Source organism: Labrus mixtus, chromosome 7, assembly GCF_963584025.1.
Source record: "Labrus mixtus chromosome 7, fLabMix1.1, whole genome shotgun sequence".
In the NCBI taxonomy this organism is placed as follows: Eukaryota; Metazoa; Chordata; class Actinopteri; order Labriformes; family Labridae; genus Labrus; species Labrus mixtus.
In genome coordinates this window covers 26,516,164-26,534,997 of record NC_083618.1, presented here as the reverse complement: position 1 = coordinate 26,534,997, position 18,834 = coordinate 26,516,164, and the positions used below count along the sequence as shown (strand labels likewise).

At 41.0% G+C, this 18,834-nt stretch overlaps 1 protein-coding gene across 8 annotated transcripts in view; it reads right to left on the bottom strand.

Moving 5' to 3' along the window:
• epha8 (eph receptor A8) overlaps positions 1 to 18,834 on the bottom strand; it is a 128,493-nt gene that overhangs the window by 15,789 nt on the left and 93,870 nt on the right. For 3 of the 8 annotated variants that reach the window (XM_061041424.1, XM_061041417.1, XM_061041419.1), the window contains exons 7-13: positions 17,409 to 17,564; positions 16,757 to 17,197; positions 12,279 to 12,403; positions 6,864 to 7,041; positions 4,027 to 4,159; positions 2,037 to 2,104; positions 1,587 to 1,712 (exon numbers count right to left, since the gene is read on the bottom strand). In XM_061041424.1, coding sequence (XP_060897407.1) covers positions 1,587 to 1,712; positions 2,037 to 2,104; positions 4,027 to 4,159; positions 6,864 to 7,041; positions 12,279 to 12,403; positions 16,757 to 17,197; positions 17,409 to 17,564 — 1,227 coding nt within the window. The remainder of the gene's footprint in view (positions 1 to 1,586; positions 1,713 to 2,036; positions 2,105 to 4,026; positions 4,160 to 6,863; positions 7,042 to 12,278; positions 12,404 to 16,756; positions 17,198 to 17,408; positions 17,565 to 18,834) is intronic. The other 5 variants (XM_061041418.1, XM_061041420.1, XM_061041422.1 and 2 more) reach the window with 3 other exon arrangements.

The window sequence follows — 18,834 nt, the reverse complement described above, 5'->3', positions numbered from 1 at the left end:
ATCATTAAAGTATAAACTTTAATACACTGTATTCAACATACTACGCTGCATCCCAACTAGCTTTTAAGACCAACTACTTCATGAGAACTAATGTTAAAGGAAGAATGTGCAACATTTTACACATGAATACAGCATGACTGTTTTTACTGTGTTTACATCATGTTAACATGGACGGGACGGCCGGCTCCTCCCTTTGTGTACAAAAGCTTTTTAAGTCAAGGACCAGAGAAAAGAAGAAAAACATACTCACTGCTTATTTAGATGTCATGTAAGCGTTTTGAGATCAAAGTCATTCTGTGTCAATTTATGTGCAATGTGAAGCTTCGAGCTAACTAAAGTGTGCTAACATTAGCCTGCTAAGACTACAATGCAGGCCAAAGGCAATTGCAGCTCGAGCAAAGGACATTTTTGTAAAACTCCTCCATGCGAACGTGAGTGGAGCGGGGTTGGAGGTGTGTCGCTGGAGGAGAGCGGAGGCTTTTATTATGGAGGAGGTGCAGCCAGTTTGGTTTTTGTTCCATGCTGGTGCTCAAGGGGCGACATCTACTGGATCAAAAAGTTGCACATTCTTCCTTTAAGGCAGTGGTGTCCAAACTTTTTTTCTTGCGGGCCAAAATTGTCGTGTGAGAAACGCTCGCGGGCCACAGGTTTTGTTTTTTAAAATATAGTTGAAAAAATAGTAAGGCTTTGTAGATCAGAATCAAAAGGCTCGCTAAAGAAACCCTTTAATAAAAATAAATCAAATATTTAGATTTCTTCGTTCTACTTTATTTAAATTTTTTTTCTCAGAATCAAGCCTGTAACGTGGTTCATTTTTTTGGAATTCTGCATTTAGCTCAGGTCATTAAATGGTTAAACAACAGTCCGCTTGTTTGCAAAAACTGTGCATACGCTTTTTTTCATTTCAGTTTACAAAAAAATGTGGAAAATAGTAAAAGCTGTAGATTTAAAAAAAACAACAACATACATGTTACTGAACATTTTCTATTTTAGGAATATTGTTCAACCCTTGTTAACATGAAAAATAAAAATAAGATAATGTGCCAATCTTCTGATTCTTCATTTGAAGTCACGGGCCGCAAAAAATCCCCTCAAGGGCCGCAAATGGCCCTCGGGCCGCACTTTGGACACCCCTGCTTTAAGGTAATGTCCTAACTCATATAGAAAAAAACAATTAAACGCTACCAGTCTGAATTTTTATGCAAATCTGAGCTGATCATCCAATGTCCATTTTGTCATCAGCGCTTATCTTTAGTTTAGAAGAACTTTTTTTTTTACGTCGATTGCTGTTATTTTATACTTTCCATTAAGGTGTGACTCTGCAGGGTTTATAACAAGCACAGTGTATAGCGGAGCTGACACACCGTTAGTATTCCCTCCCTGTCTGAGGAGCTTTGATTGACAGCCCCACGCAACGCTCTGATTCCGCTCTGCCATCCTCCTCTCTGCTGCACACCACAGCTTTTACACCGGCCAATGATTTTAAGTTAGCTCAGCCAATGATTCTTACTCTGTGTGTGTGTGTGTGTGTGTGTGTGTTTGTGTGTTTGTGTGTGCTGTGATAGTGTGTGAGTTCATGGTTTTACCTGAACCAATGATTTTCTCTATTTTGATCCTGGAAGCTTCAATTTCTCGGGCAAACTCGTGCACCGCCTGGCAGGGGTCCTCGTATGTGTGCGGGTCGATATAGAACCTCGTGTCGGGGAATGACACTAAGATAAACAATATTAGCATTTGGTCACATATCGGAGAATGAGAGCAACATCGCATCTGAGCCCCTGTCACTGGTGTGTGCGGAGGGGAAACTTGATGAAAAGGGAAGAAATGACTTGCAGAAAGGAGCAGACAGAGAGAGGCGGAGAATGAACAGCATGCGAGGGAATAAAGCCTGTGTGCTCCTGTAATCACTCAGCGCATGATGAAAATTGTTTGCTCTAAGGATGAACTTTATTACATGGGGATGAAAATGCGACCTCTTTGCGAGGAATGCGATCTAATCTATTACTGGTAATAATTCGGGAATGGGCCAAACATACCGTGACCGTTCTGGTAATGCATCTTCTCCTCGTCAGAGTCCTGGAAAGCTTTGCTGTAGCCACAGTGTCTGTACAAACCACACGCATACACACACAAGAGGACAACCACACACACGCACACACACACGCGCACACACACACACACACACATAAACATACAGTGGGATGAATACAGGACAATCGTGAAACATTTGTGCTATCAGACTCTAACCACAGCTTATAATTAATAAATCAATAATTGTTCAAGAGAAATGATTAACTTCAGCAGAGCTATTCATCACTTAGTGATGCTTAGTTATTAATGAAGAACAACCAGTCAACCTGTTCTCCCCCCGCTAATGAGCTTTTACAATGTTAACAAGGTAGAGGGGAGAGAGGGCAGAGAATGCTTAAAGGGTCAGTGCTGGCACATTACACGCCATACTTTCAAGTTAAAGAACAGAAAACAGTATTCATGTGAGGGAGGAACAATAAACATGTCTCAGGAGGGGACTTAGGAGAGACAGGGCAACACATTCAAAGCCTTCTATTAAACAGAGATTAAAATACTGGCAGCCTGCCTCACTGTCTTTATGAATCCAGAGCTTCTGAGCCAGTCATTCAAATGACTTCACTCCCACTGAGCTGGGGTTAATTTGACCGACTTCTGCCTCTATTTCCATGTCTTGTATAAGTGTATTGTTACTGCTTATTTAACCTTTGACATTCTTTTTTATGTTACTTAAAAACACTCAGTTCCTTCATGAAGGGAATTGGTGTGGAAATAACAGATCTATGATTTGATTTCAGGTAAGAATCTTCAATAACTGGATAAAAAACACTGGCGGCCCTTTTGAGTTCCATTTCAATTCAGACAGTATTCATACAAAGTGTCTTCATACTGCCTCCCATCAGTGTCTGGGTCAGTGTCAGGCTGTCTGTGTCAAGTTTTGATTTAAAATGTATGGGGAATAAAAACACAGTTTTGGCCTTCATAAAAATCTTTAGTTTTTCATTTTGATTGATTAATTTGATTTATTTCACAGCTGCACATTTATAGAAATTCTGAAACCTGGCAATGCCTTTAAGATGTCTACAACCTTCAGAAGTTTGTTTCTTTCAACACAAATCATTGACTAATTCAAGCTCCCAGAGACTTAGGTAGAATATTACAAAAGCAAACTTATCTGCAGTTCAGGTATGTAAGTCCGATAGTCTCTGGTGTTTGTGGGTGTTTATTTATCAGTGAGGAGGTTATCAGCCCATAACTCTCTTTTTTTTTTGATTCTCCATCTCAGTATGGTTACATAAACATGATTTTGTCTGGATAATATTTTTTCTCATCCTTCAATGTTTTCTGTTATTGCTCCTCAAACAGATTGTAATGAAACAAAATGAAAAAAAATGCATTGAAGTAGGAATTAATTAAGTGCAATGAAATTAATTATTCGGTGCAGTACTACAGAGATGTTAGCTGAAGACATCAAACGGGAGGAAGAGGGGGGGCTGATGGGATAATTGGGAACATTTGGCTTGCAAGCTACTGGACATGAATCAACATAATTAACTTCAATATGAGGTGGAAATTACGAGTTAGGAAATTAGCTAGTTATTAAGACAGTGAGGAGACGTTACGGGTTGAGGAGGCGGGATAAGCTAAAGCATTAGCTTTAAAAAAAAAAATCCTTTCTACTCACAGTCTTTATTACTGATAGAAAAGCATGCACACTATTTGTGCGCTTAGACATTTTAAACATTTCATGATGACAAGGGGGACTAAAGGTATTTTATATTCTGAAAAGACAGGCTTAAGTGAGATCCGTTTCTCGAGAAAATTGTTAGCTTTCCTTTAAAGCCTCTCTCAGATTACAGCCTACTTTCATTTGACTTGCAGGCAATACTACATGTGGGAGAAGCAGGGAGGAAAAGACAGTGCACACGGGGCTTTGATCACAGGCAACATTACACAAGAGAGATATGGTAGAGTAGTGTAAGAAAGTGTTCCACACACAGCAGCGATGGGTAGTGTGGTAAAGTGTAGCCTTGCCGTTTCCTGCAGATTATGATGGCCAGAAAGGTGACCAGGCAGGATACCAGGGCCAAGCAGATCCAGATTATGGACATGGTGTTGTAGCGCAGAGGAGCTGAGAACACACAAAAAAACAAAACACACACAGTGTAAGGAAAAGGTGGCGCCGACAGTGGAGAGTTTGCAGTTTACACCGACACACACGCGCTGACACCGTCTGGCAAACACAAGCGGCAGGTGGAGTGTTCTTGCTCAAACAAGATAAACAAGAATCTGGAGCTTCATTAAAGAGCTCTGTGCTTTTTTTAATTGCTTCCTGTTTGCGTTTGAAAGTTTGTCAGTGGCATTAGAGGTAGGAAATATATTCGGCGCATGTTGTCATCTATTTATAAAGACTTAATGCTGCTGTCCAAACTTGTGATTGATCCTCTACCATTCATTAAACTTTTATATTTAAAAACTCCTGGACGAGTGAGATGTTATGGATGAGGAAAAAAAATCTTACAAGGAATCTGCCACTGTCAGCATTTTAATACCCGTTCTCTCTCTTCCACAGTCAGTTTGTCGTTTCAGTGCGATCGCTGCGACCCTCCTCCGCCTCAGTCACCTCCATTCCAGCTCAGCAGAGTTCAGATACTGCCTCAGATGCCCACTCCTCATCCCATCCTCTATTCTCCTATCACCACCACCACCACCAGGTTCTAGACTCCATAGGGGGGCATCCTATCCTGCTGCTGGCCTCGCTACCCCTCTGAGTGCATGAAGTCATCACGCCGAGTCTAATCGCCAAAGACTTTGCATATTTATCTTTCCTAAACTTTTAAATAAATAATTGCAAACTCTGACTAAGTCTTTCCTGATTGACTTGATAGTGCACTAACCTGTTTGTCATTTTAAAGAGTATGTGTGTATGTTTGAATAAAACTATGTTTATGACCGTCAGTGAATTTAGATTTCTGCAGAAATTAAAGACAAACGTAAAATCCAATAACTTAAAAGTATGAAATTACAATTTAAAAAAGACGGCAGTGACTGTAACTCTTACTGATGGGATGAGGGACTTCACTGCCTAAACCGTGGACAGTGACATTCAGCCAGGTGATGGCACTGAAATGTACAGATGTTTCTCATGATATTGTTCTTTTGTCATTACTATCAAATATCAAATCTAATGCTTTTTAAAATTCACCAAATTCCAAGAAAATGGCTTAACATTTTTAACTAGTATTTTTTGTTTACCTTAAACAGCTAGTTGAGGGTCAAACCTGCACCTAACCACCCAGCACACTGAAACAATTTTTTAAAAATGTTCTGCCCACTGATGAACTTAAGACACCACAGTCCTCACATGTCCTCCACCTCCCAATATTTCACCTCGAGGCTTTTTGAGACAGTTGTTCTGCAAGTACAGTTCAGCGATTAGCACCACAGGTTCCTCCAGGGAAGGACTGGGGATTGAACACCTCACTGTGTATTAGGATCCCTGCCTCAGGGCTGTGCCCTCTTCAGTGCTGCATGTACCAAAACTCACCGTAGCCACTTTCAGAACCAGTAAGAAATGACAGGATTACATATTGTGTCAGATATGATTGCAAGAGACAAAAAAACTTGATGACTGACTGAATGATTAAAAGATGAGAAGTTCTAAATTCAAAACATGTTTCAGAGAAGATTAAAGTATGTGTACTTCATGCATTGATGCTCTTTATATGTTAAAGAAAGAGTCAATAGCTTTTCCTAATAACTAAATATAATATTTCAAAAAAGTAATGTTATTAAACATCTGTTAGGATTAACTAGAAAAACAAACATGTCACTATCTTTTTGTGGATAATGATGAGTTTCACTATATAAGCTACAACTTTTCCTCCTGATGGCAAATGGCCATCAACATCTGCTAAAAATGTCCTGAAAAGCTATCCAAATATTGTGAAGTTAATTCAGTCTAGATGAAAATGATGGCCTGCCATTTCTTCCTTCAAATGAATATGAATATGAGGTTACCTCCAAAAATGTACGAGAGATGGAATAAAAGTCAGTATTGTAGGTTAACTCCACCGTGTTTGCTGAAAGCAGACGAGGAAAAAGTCTACCCAGACTGTTTTTCATAAACTTTAGGACGTATTGATTAGTCAGCACGTAGGCTAGTGGGATTTGTGCCGTCCTCTTGCTTCCAGTGTGAAAATGAATCAGTATCAAGAGGAGGAGAGTCGGGGTCCAGTGAGCAGCGGAATGAAAGGAGACTATTAGTCAAAGAAACAGCACTGGGACTCCAACCAGGCGGGAGGTTTAGCTTTGCAGACCTAGAGTCTGTTCTGCACGCTATCTGCCAAATCCCCTATTAGGAGAGAAAAATGTTCTAATAAAAGGTTGGTTTTTTTTGTTGTTATTCCTAACTTTGAGAGTTGTACTTGCCTCAGGTGGACAGACCCACAAAGACTTCCACCCGACCCCGGCTCTGTGTACAGCTGTTTGAAGCGGGGATACTCTGCGGTTCAGCTGACAGGGGTGACCCTCTAACAAAGTGCAGATCAATGAAAACAGAGGGATGGACTCAGGCGGTTACCGGCCTCTCTGACACCCAGGACTCTTTAGCCCTTGACCCATGCCTGTGCAGCCTGGCCTGGCTTTGAGAAACTCTCTGTGCCAAATCTTTTAACACATCAAACCATTTTCTAACTGGACTTTTTCCAGTGTGTAAGAGAACATACAGCTGCTAGAGGGATCACGTGGTTTAGGGTGGGGCGGGGTGGGGGGGAGTTTTTGAGCAGCCGCCTTCTTCCTGTTTCTCTGTTTCTTGTAGAGCATCACAAACTCACCTGCTTTCCCAGTCTGGATCTCCACGTTCTGGCTGAAGCGTCCACAGCCAGCTGATGTTCTGGCTCGGACCTGGAAGATGTACTTAGTGCCCGGCTTCAGCCCTGACACACGGGCACTGGTATTTTTAGACTTCAGAGTGGAGTAACTGTGCTCTTCATTGTCCTGTAAAGGAGACAGCTGTAGTGAAGATAACGTTTAAGAGGACATTCTGGACAGCTCTGAAAACAAAAGCTCTGCAGACACCTTTTAAGAAGGGGTTTGTAATAAAACATGTGATGTAGACTAGAGCGGTAGATTTCACAACACGAAACATGAACAAATACGTCTGAGGGCGTAAAGTTTTTTTATTGGTTACATTTAAATCTGCAATAAACTGTCACAGATTTGGACACATGGGAGCAGCAGACACAACTTGTTGAAACCGGCTGTGGGTCAGTTGGTAGAGTCGGTCGTCTCTCAACCGGAAGGCCGAGGGTTCAATCCCCAGCTCCTGCAGCAACATGTCCGATGTGTCCTTGGGCAAGACACTTAACCCTGAATTGCTCCCCCCTCTGCTTCGTGTAATGTGTGTGAATGGGATTTACCTGAAGTTGTTACATAGAACTTAAACAGACAGAAACCCTGAATCATTTGAGGGTTTGATTATTGATGTCTGCCCGGTCTGTACAAGTCTAACATTCACTCTCTTATAGCTGCTTTGAAGTAGTTTGAAGAAACGATACGGCTCACTATACTTATTGCTTATTTGTCTCTCTGCTGTTTTTTTTTTGCAGAGCAGGTAGTGCATGGTGGGTTTCAAGTCCTTTTTTTTCTGAAAACAAATGCTTTCAGTGGTTAAAAGCAAAGATATGAGCAAACAGCTCAACTCCCTTTAAAGCTGAGTTAAACTGAGGGGAGTTTGGTTGGAGACGGTTCTTCATAGTTCAATCACTATCAGAAACACCTTTTTAATTTCCTCTTCTCACTTTGTCATTTTTTTAATTTATCGATAAAAACAGCTTTGAAGAGAAGAAACATAATGCAGTGAACAGATATGCATATGGTTGATTAGGAGAATAATATTAACTAGTTAGCTGTGAGGAATCTGCTGGTTACACTTAGATTTTAATGAATCAGAGTGTATTTGTGCTTTTCAGAGATTACTGCAGATAAATAAACAGGACAGCTTGATGACATTTATCTTGTGATTTTCCACTGGATAGAGTAGTTTGATGTGTCAGCGGGGGTTAAATTAGGACAGTGTCTGTCAGAGCCGAGCACCGCCTCATGAATATGTCCATGGTTGCCAACTCTCACAGAGTGGTGCAGGACACCTGCTCTCAGGCTCTAACGCCAAACAAACAAACTGCACGCCAAATAACAGCGTGCCTCAAAGCAGCGCCTTCATAAGAAACATCATTTAATAAGATCAGGTAAAATGTAAGCTGGAGTTTTCCATTAAATTTAAAAAGTGTCTGCACGTCAACAGAATCAGGATCTAACAGCAGCCCTTTGTTTCTGTACAGATGTGATAAGTACAAACTTTAAAGATTGAAAGTGAATTTACTTTTAAAACTTTAAAGTTTTGCTTTAAAACTTGTTTTTTATTTCAGAAAAGGTCAAAACACCTTTTTAAAAATCAAATATTTTATCTTGTTATGTCACCTGATGAATACATGGAGTTTAAAAAAAATTGCAATTAAATTTGTTACCATACAATACTGAGTTCACTATAAAATGTTATCAATAATATGATAACTTGATTTTAATTACCTGACAATAAATATAACAACATATCCCTTTTACTTACTTTTCTATATAAAACAAAAAATGTTTTTACATTTTGATGTTGTATAGATACTAATAACACAATGCATATTTTGCTTTATAAAATGTGACATTGATAATATTTAGCAAAAACATTTTGAAACTTTTGTTGAAACTAAATTAGTTTAAAAGAAATATTATCTTTTTTAGTCTGTGTTTCTCCCACTGGAGCACATAAAAGTTTTAAAAGACAAATAATTTTCTCAACTTTGTAAATGGTAAACAGACTTGAGCTTTTTCCACCGCACCAACTCATTCACACACTGATGGCAGAGGCTGCTCTGTAAAGTGTCCATCTGTAATAACTAATCCATCCACTCACATTCACATGCCGCTGAAAAAGCAGCAGGAGCAATTCAGGGTTAAGTGTCTTACCCAATGACACATCGACATGTCGCTGCAGAATCTGGGGATCAAACCCCCGACCTTCTGTTTGAGAGCAGCAGACTACCACTGATGCACAGTGGACGGGTTGTGTCACCTTCATTCAGGTTCTTAAAAAGTTGGGTCGTTACAACTGACTCATACATGTCAATCATTAGTCCAAATCCTAAAAACACCAGCGCACAGAGTAACATGTTGTCATCTCTGTGCCACTTGTTCAGACAAGAAGAGTTTCAATACTGCTCCCTAGTGTATGTTATTAATATGTTTTAGTGCGTGCAGATGTTTTACATGCTGCATCATGTTGGTTTTCCAATTTGTGTCATTTATAAGACTCTTGCAATATTTGCACTATTTTCGACTTAGCTGATAACTTCACATCTACTCTCCTGCTTTGAAACAAGACGCATTCTCTTCTTTGACGTCAAACAAGAGAAGCCCAAAGTAGATAGCGCCCTCTGCTGGTTAAAATACACAGTATCGCGAAATATATTGTATTAAATCGATCTAAATTGTCAATATATGCATCTACTGTATTTTTAATTGTATTGTGAGGTTTTGTTACATCCTAGTTGCATAATATTTATATATTGTTATAATGTTCAGTAGTCACGTTGCAGCATGCAGGATGATAATCATTCAGATGATCTGTGAACAGACATGTATTCCATGCAAGGACAGGAGTTTTATTGCTAAAAAATCATCAAGTCATTGAACCAAAAGTCTGAAAGCTAGCAGAATTGGGTGATTTATATCAGTATACAGAGTATTATTTTATTGTCTTCACACTTTTATTTCCTCATATTAGTCACCTTCACAAAAACATGTTTAAAGGTGCACTATGTCACTTTGGAAGTGAAATTTGAAAGTTGGAAAAGTGAAACACTTCTATGCTATATATTCTGAAATAAATACACAAACTTTATTCAAAGGAAAAAAATGGGTCCCTGAACTCTGTTTGGAGCTAAAAATCTACCAGGAGACTTACGGTTTCACTGTTACGGGATCACCACCATAACTTCTCGTTTAGCATTTTATCTTCAAACAGTGTTCCAGGGATCAAATTTTCCTCTGAGGACAGTTTGTGTATGGAATTGTGAACATTTACCACAGAATCTCTACACTTCTCCAACTTTCACATTTCTCTACCAAAACTCAAAAGTGCACCTTTACCTTGACCCTTAACGTTTCCCCAGTTCTCTCTGATTGTGGTCATGCAGATTGTCTAGTTTTTAAGACGAGGGATCTCCTTTAAGATTAAGATTAAGATTTACTTTATTGATCCAGCAAGGCACTGGGGGTTCAGTGCCTTGCTCAAGGGCACCTCGGCAGTGCTCAGGAGGTGATCTAACCCCTCTCCAGCTACCAGATTTGGTTCGCACCGGGACTTGAACCAGTGACCCTCCGGTTCACAGCCCAAGTCCCTACAGACTGAGCTACTACCGCCCCTTCTCTCTAATCCTAATTGAAATGTGTTCCACACACACACATCTTATCATCTGATATCTGATACACAAACACCTCTTACTGCAGTTTCTAGTCTGTTTTTTCATTCAGCTTCTGATCCCTTTACATTTTGCTTTAGAGCTGTTGCGAGTAATGGATTCCAGCTTTGGGGGGGGTAATTGAAATACTTAACATAATCCAGAAATCAGAGGTAATATTTCCATCACTTAAGTGCTTGTAGCTTTATATTTTTGCTTCAACAGTTACTGCCAGGATTTTATTTCTCACTTCATGATGCCTGATGTATTACAATAATCTAATCTGATAAACACTTGCGTCATCAAATTCATTTACATTACAACATCATTTTACAAACAATGCTGTGCCAAGTGTCTTCAGTCATTTGAAGAAACATCAATGGATGGGAAAGGGCAGATTGTGCTGGATCTTAAATTATCATAAATGAATAAAACGGGTCTGCCAGTCAAACGTAATTGGCAGGTAACTACCTCAGATATCTTTTGATCTGATTCTATCAGCCAGAACGCTGACAGGCACTGTGAGGAGTGTTATTTTCTCGCTTCCTTTCAGATTAAAGATTCATTTATATTACATCATTTGTTAGAAAGTAAATTCTCGAGCTTACTATGCCTAACTGGCATTGATTTCTTTTATAAGCCTCCAGTCATTAAAAATGGGATGCATTTGTTGTTTTTAAGGAAACGTCTCTATCTGAAGTCTTGATTAACGATGAAGTTCATTTTCCTCTTCTCGTTTTGTTATCATCCACATTCTGCAGCATATTCACAAACAGCGATTCTTGTGTGGAGGTAAAGTAAGTTCAGCACTAATAAGAAGTGCAAGGTGCATACAAACAGCAGAAAAAGTGAATCATTCATGTGTCCTTAGAAAGGATAAGAGCCTAATTATGAAGAAGTGCAGGGTGCAGAAGTAAGAGCCTTTTTGTGTCTTTATTATCATCCTCAGCTATAGTGTGCTGCTGCAGCGACTGCCAGCCTCGCTGTGACTCATGGTTGTTTAGTACAGTAGTAGAGAAGCCTTAGGATAGCACATTGCTGACTTGTCCACTTGAAATCCCCCACAGACGCCCCCCCACCCCAGGCGAGGCCAGATTAAGACACCAGTGCGAGAGACGAGCTAATCCTTCAGCACTCCCCACACCATCCTGCTTGTTGGGCTATGAGACTGCCTGTTCCCCGGCTGCTTCCTCCGCAATTAGCTGATTTCTATCGTCACACACACATACAACTACATGTGCACATTCACACACACACACACACACACACATACACACACACACACACACTCGCAGCAATTAGCTCATCACGAGGCTTATTCGCTCGCCAGCCGCTCGCTGTCACTGTCACTTTTGCTAAGTTGGAATCTACACCGACTCATCCTCCTCATTGCTCTCCCTCTCTCGACCCCCATTTCCTTTCAATTAGCCGAGCTGCCAGCAGGATCTTTTTCTTGGATTAAGTTATCCAGAGTCTATCCAACCGCCACTGCTCTGCATTTAAAGTTATCTCAGCTCCGTTTAGTCGCAGCCTTTTTGGAGACAATGTTCTCAGGTAGAGTGGAGACCATGACACTGCTCTTCCTCTCAATAGCCGCCTGAACAGTTTCCTGTAAGCCGTTTGTAGGTAAATACACTCAATGTGTTGACAAGTCCTTAGTACGAGTTTATCTATATTTTGAGGTATGTGCTTTTTAAGTGTAGTTATGGAGCGGTACAGTGAAAGCAGATGGTGAAGTACCTTCTCATAGTACTTGATGTCGTACTCCAGAATCACTCCGTTTGGCTGGTGGGGTTCATGCCACATCAGAATCACACTGTCTTGACTGGTGTTCTCCTGACGGATCGCCATGACCTCCGAGGGAGCTGCACAAGAAACAGGAGAGATTACTGCTTTGTCAGCTCCAAATGTGTTGATGAATAAGCTCCACATGTAAGAGAGTCTGTCATGTTAACACTTCATGAAACGTGGTGCTGACAGCTACATCTGCTGGTGCAGACTTCATACCGCCTCTGAAAAGATGTGAACATTCTGACAGACGAGATAGCCATGTGGTTACAATCCAGACAAATCTAGCCTCAATCGTCCAGGCAGCATTGTTTTCAGTGCATTCAGATGATAACAAATGATCATTCACGACTGCAGTTAATATTTGGTTACAGCAGAGAAAATGTTTCAGTTTGAGAAAAGATTTAGGTTATGGACAAACCACTTCCTTCAAGACTTTCGCTTGCTATCTTAACATCAGGACACCAAATAAAAAATCTGCATAGCCACAAGTTCCTTCACCCTTCAGCATTCTTTCTCCGCTCTAGTGTTTTCTCTGCACAAAGTGTGACTATCAGAGGGCCATTTTCAAGAAAAAGAGCGAGATCGTCCACTGATCAATCACAGATGGCATTGTTCTCGAGAAAGGATAATAAGATAACCACACCAGATGCAATTTAAGTCCTTCCAGGTTTACTTATATACGTATATATATATTTGAACTCGGCCATTGAACACCAAAATCTGATTAGTTCATCTCTTAATCCATGTAGTTTGTGCCAGAGGGTATTCCCTCCAGGTGTTCCTGTGATTTCACTTTCAAAAAAATAGGACAGAATAATGGACAGGAAAGTGATTTTCCAAGACGTTATTAAATTGAAATGACGTTGACCTCTGATAGAAAATGCCATCACGTCATGATTTCATCCTACGAGATGATTTTGTGTAAATTTGTGACAAAGTCAGAACATTTTATCTTAAATTAATGATGAAAAACCCACCACGAGTCCTTCCATTTGAATAACTTTCTAAAGGGCTTCCTCAGACATCAGACTCAAAAGAATGGAAGGTACAGACAGCTCACCTGAAATAAACATAATGCCTGCAGCCAGAGCTGTCCCTGTGTGCCTAAAAAATGAAACACAGGCTTCTTGAACACTAGTAGATGAACCCTTTGTGACTGACACACAGAGCAGTGTACAAAATACGGAGCTCACACATGGGGGTTTAAGACTGGTGCAGTTCCTGTTCTGTAGGATGATGACCACATTGATCTCTTGTCAGTGCTTCATCAGAATGACCACTGACATCTCTCCAGTTCTACTCTATTGTATATGTGGCTCGACTACGGTGGTTGGACTTTGATGGCAGACCACATTAGGAGGCACTTTCGTTTGCTCTTTTAACACCACAACCTCAAATGCAGACACTAGTCCAGTGGATTTAAACCACTGGAGATTTTTCTACATTAAAATAAATCAGTGCTGGCTGCAGGAAGGACTGATGAAAAAAATTGAAATCGTCTTTTCAACATTTGACAGTTTATTTATATATCATTTATATTTGATTTCAGGTATGACTTAATAGAGTCAAACAACCAATGGCAGATCACGCTGCATATGCGGTCCCTATTGTTTTTGTTTTTTTAGAGACAGTATGGAGATAAAAGTCTCAGAGCTGGACACAAGTTCTGTTTGCTGACAATTGCAACTTCTCCAGCAAGTCCTTATGGAAGCAAAGCTTTTGTGCACCAACCTATTTTCCATTATCAGCAGAGCAGTTCATTGAGACAGCACATTTCTTTCAAAGTTACTTATTTTGACACCTTTGCTAAATTTGACAGTAAGACAGAAAGCGGTATGGCCGGTTTCAGAGTTGAAATGAGGCGGCTGCAAGTCAGCCACCAAAAAATGTCTATTTCTAATTTATTTTTATTTTGGATAACTCAGGTTAACGGTAACAAGCAGAAATCTTGAGCAGAACCAGACTCATGTTGAACAGCCGTCTACTGCAACTGTGAAGGGCTTGATTCAGCAAAAAAAATAATGAATAAAAGGCTGCCCTCTCTACGTTTTTAGCTACAATACCAGTAATAATTGTGAAAGTTTATAGTATAAGCTTAAACAAGAAAGTATGATAGTAGTCCGATCACTCTAATTTTAACATTAGAACCTTTGAAGACAATAATAATAATTAAATCAGTAGCTTATAGCATACAGATCAAAGAAAAAATAAATTAATTGGACGGCATATAATTAGACTGCTTTAAAATACCTGTTGGGTCTAACCAGGTAAACTCTTGATACGTAGAATCAGCCCATCATGCCTTGTTTTCCATGATGCTTTATGCAGGATAACAAAGTCTATTCACCTGGTTGAATATAGTTTACACGTAGCTACTTATATTTTGTGATGTTAATGTCATGCTTCAGAGGATGTTATTTTATGCAGATAAATCTCAGTTTGTGTGAATCTGTTGTTTCCCATGATGACTGCAGATGAGATAAATGCATACGTTGGCTCTAAACGCCATGAAGTGTAGCAAGATTAAAATAAAATAAAAATGTTGAGCCATCATTTTAGATACCTCAATATGAGACATGTACCACACATAAAACCTTAAATAAACACGATGGCCAGGTACTGATACATTTGTGATTAAATCTTTAAGATAGTAAGAACTTTTGATTTCAAACGACGCTCAGGGAGGACCTCTTGCGGCCCGCCTTGCAGTAACCTCGACGCCCACCAGGGGGCCGCAGCCCAAGCTTTAGGAAGTTCTGTTCTACTGTGTTTTACAAACATGAATTCAGTGGAAATGTTTCACTCTTCAACATTGTCATTCTGATATTCTGTTGAGCCTGACGAGAATAAAATAAGACCCTTGTAATGAATCTCTTTCATTTTGATCACTAATGACTTCTGAACATCGGTTTCATTACTTGTAAGGAACAGTCTCGGAGTCGGAGGTCTGTGATTGAAGTAGTGAACCAGACAGAGACAGCTGGTGCTACGCTTGGCCTGAAAACCACTGCATGATACTGTCTGACAATGATGCTATGAGAGCATGACAGTGACGCTGCAGCCAAGCAGCAAAACAATGAGCTGAAACTACTCACAGAGCTCCATAAAGCTGAGGACAGCTGTACTTAGGTGAACAAATGTCTGTAGGCTCATCACTTTGAGAGACCTCTTTCACATCGTCATTTAGACGATCAATGTTATTGTCATTTAGAAAATAACTGCAAAAATGAATCTCACTGCTTCTTTTTTCTTTCACTAGAAGTGTAACACCTAGAACTGTACAAACAGCCTTCAGTTAGAAATGGACATGTGAAAAAAAGGTTATTTTTAGATACAATTTAATTTCCAGAATAAATCCAGTTTATCAAAGCCCACTTTCTTAAAGGTCCCATATTCTGCTTTTTCTGGTTTTATATGCTCTTTAGTGTGTTTTCCATGTGTCCTGTGCATGTTTAGGCACATCTATTTGCAAAAATTCAAAGTCCTCGGAAACGCGACTTCTCCTACCTCCTCCTGTTAGCTGTAGCATTAGCTGCATGTAACGCTCGGTTCTAGCCCCCCTCGATAAAAATTTGTCAGTCCGACATCATTGTCAGTGTGAGATCACTGATCTAAGCCCATTGGCTCGTTGTGGTAAGCCCTGCAGCTCATGTTGCACGCCCATTAACTTCTGTAGCACGCCCACGATATGCCGTAGCCTGCGGTAGCACAGTAGTGCTAAGGTGCTAATGTTTATGCTCCCCTCGGACGGAGCCAGTGGCTGCATTCCCAATATGGTAAAAGAGGCGGGACATTTCCGAGAACCGTGATGAGCAACTGACCAATAACGACAGAGCCGACAGGCCGACCAATCAGAGCAGACTTGGCCCACGTGGGGTCTAACAGTGTGGGCTCAGCAGAGTGTAGCTGACGGACTCAGAGCGTAGAGGGAGCAAGGAGGAGCAGTACATGTTGGGAGGAGCGAGTTGGGGTTGATATGTAGCAGAGGGCTTCTTACCCACAGCCGCTGAGACGAGGACTATAGCCTCTGCACATGGGGCGTGTGACAGAACCGCTAGGCTATCTGGCGCCCCTGTTGTTTTTGATTTTGTATATTTCTATGTTTCCTTAATAGACATAAAAGTAAAGAGGAACTTGTGGATATATATTGGCTTTTTTTGTAGCATATACAGTAGCCAAAAGCGATAGACATTAAAACATTAACCTTAATTAAATGAAAGATTTCTTCATGAAAAAAAAATGTGTTGTCATTGTTTGGCTAGAAACTTGTGTTAAGGTGACATTCGTTCAACCCATTTGAATTAAAATAGTAAACAGATATTCTTATTTAAAGGGAACATTACATTTTTCTGGTAAAAACTGCTTACGTATGCATTGCAGCACAGCCTTCAAGATGAGTAATTGTCCATCACTGTTCTGAACCCTACCTGCCTGGTTTGTTGTGATGTTGGCCACGGCGTAAAGCGACGGCTCATTGCTCAGGTGTGTCACCGCGTTCATGGCCAGGATACGGAAGGAGTAGTTGGTGTGAGCCACCAGATTGAGCACCGTCACCCACGGCTCTGTCAGGCCTGTCTGCCGGGGAACGAATCGAACAGCTGCAGTTCCTGTACGCTCCACCAATCCTCCTCCACCTCCTCCTCCTCCTCCTCCCCCGACCCCTATACTCGCTCCAGTTTTCCCCCCGCCGGAGCCTCCGGGGTAGGATGAGCAGTCCTCGCAGAGCCCTCCTTCCCCTGAGCATTTCTGACACAACACGCCGTACTGCAGGTCGCTGCGACCGCCGGTATCCAGAGGGCGATCCCACTCTAGATTTACAGACGTCCCATTGACAGAGGAGATGACGCTGACTGGAGCAGATGGAGGGCCTGGAGAACAGAAAGACGGAGGTTTCAGTTCATTCACACGTTTGATCGCTGTCGGAAAAAAGTAAATTTCATTTCTTAAGGCACACATAGCTTTTGCACAACGTTCCATAGCTGCTGTGTGTTATCGGTGTATGCGAATGCCTTTGAACTACTTGGAGATGTTCCTGCCTGAGGGATTAGTTGATCTTGTGTACCGTGTGTTTGTGCTTACGGGAGCAAGGAGCTGCTGCTGGGTCATCCGCTGCTCGATAGTAGTTGGAGTCGCAGGGGCAGGAGAGGGCAGCTCTGGTCTCTGAGTGGCTGTGTTGAGGACATTTACCACACAGGCCGTCCCCCGCCACCGGTTTATAGAAGCCCACCTCACATGCTGCACAGAGAGAGAGAGAGAGGGGGGGGGGATAATAAATAGAGTAAATAGAGAACTTGTGAGAAAGGGCTCTGCACTGCCGTAATCACTGAGACCATGATAAAAATGAGAGCATGCAGCCAGAGAGGCATGAATCACACTCCTATAGCAAGCTGTGCATATTATCACTGCTTCAACTTTTTCTAAACTGTGTCATCTTCTCCAAAGCATTCATTTTAGGACATGTCCCCCCCCCCCTCCCCCCCTTGCCCCCCTCCTCCAAATCTATGTATAATTACAGGCCTTCTAGCCGTAGAGACCATGGAGCAGGGGAGATGAAAGTCATACTTCTTTCTGCTCAGATTTGGACTGAAAAGGCTCTGCACTGTTGATACTCCCAGTGGGACTCTCCGAATCCAGACCCTGTTTCAACCTTATTCAACTCCTCTGATACATATTCACTTTTAACTCTGCACTGATTAATAATGGAGGGAGCTCTGATAAATATATTCTCTTTCCGAGCAGTTAATAGGCTGCTGCTATGTTAAATGGGGCAGGGGTAAACCTCGCACACACTCGTATAAAGAGCAGCAGCAGACACGGCTTGTGCTCTTCCTTTGCAGGGTAATTTATGTTTCTATAGAATGCTGTGTGTTAGTTTACAGATGTTCTGTTTTTCCAACCTTCCCTTTTTGAAGTTCATAGAAGAACGTTTGAGGTGCTTAGACTTCAAAGGGGCTGAAAGGAGCATGGAATTGGATAACCAGCACGAGTGAAATGCTAACAAAGAGAACATTTAGGATGCACTCTGGATTAGCGGCTGAGACATTTTTAGATGCGATTGAAAAGGAATAAAAACCTTCCTTAGCTTGTACCTGAAAAGTACACGTGAAAACGTTTACGACGGTTTGACAAAAACACACAAAGACACACACACACACACACACACACACACACACACACAGGATGCACAATTCATCCCTGTGATTAGAGTTTATGACATCCTGAATTGTGGTTTCTTATTTGATGAGGCTTAATTCTTAAGCAGCCTTTTTATTCTCCGACTACCCGAAAGGAACTTTTTTTTTTCTTAATGGTCACGTGACTATTACCTCATAACGTGTGTTTATGTTCACACAATCCTTGAAAGATCTTCTGAATGGAAAAGTTGTTCTCTTAATCAACCTGCACAAAAGCCCTCATTGGCTTCTGTTAGGTAAGCGTGTTTCTTTTGTAAATGTCTGATGATGAAATCGTGAAACAGACTGTGGATTATGTTAGATTCATTCGG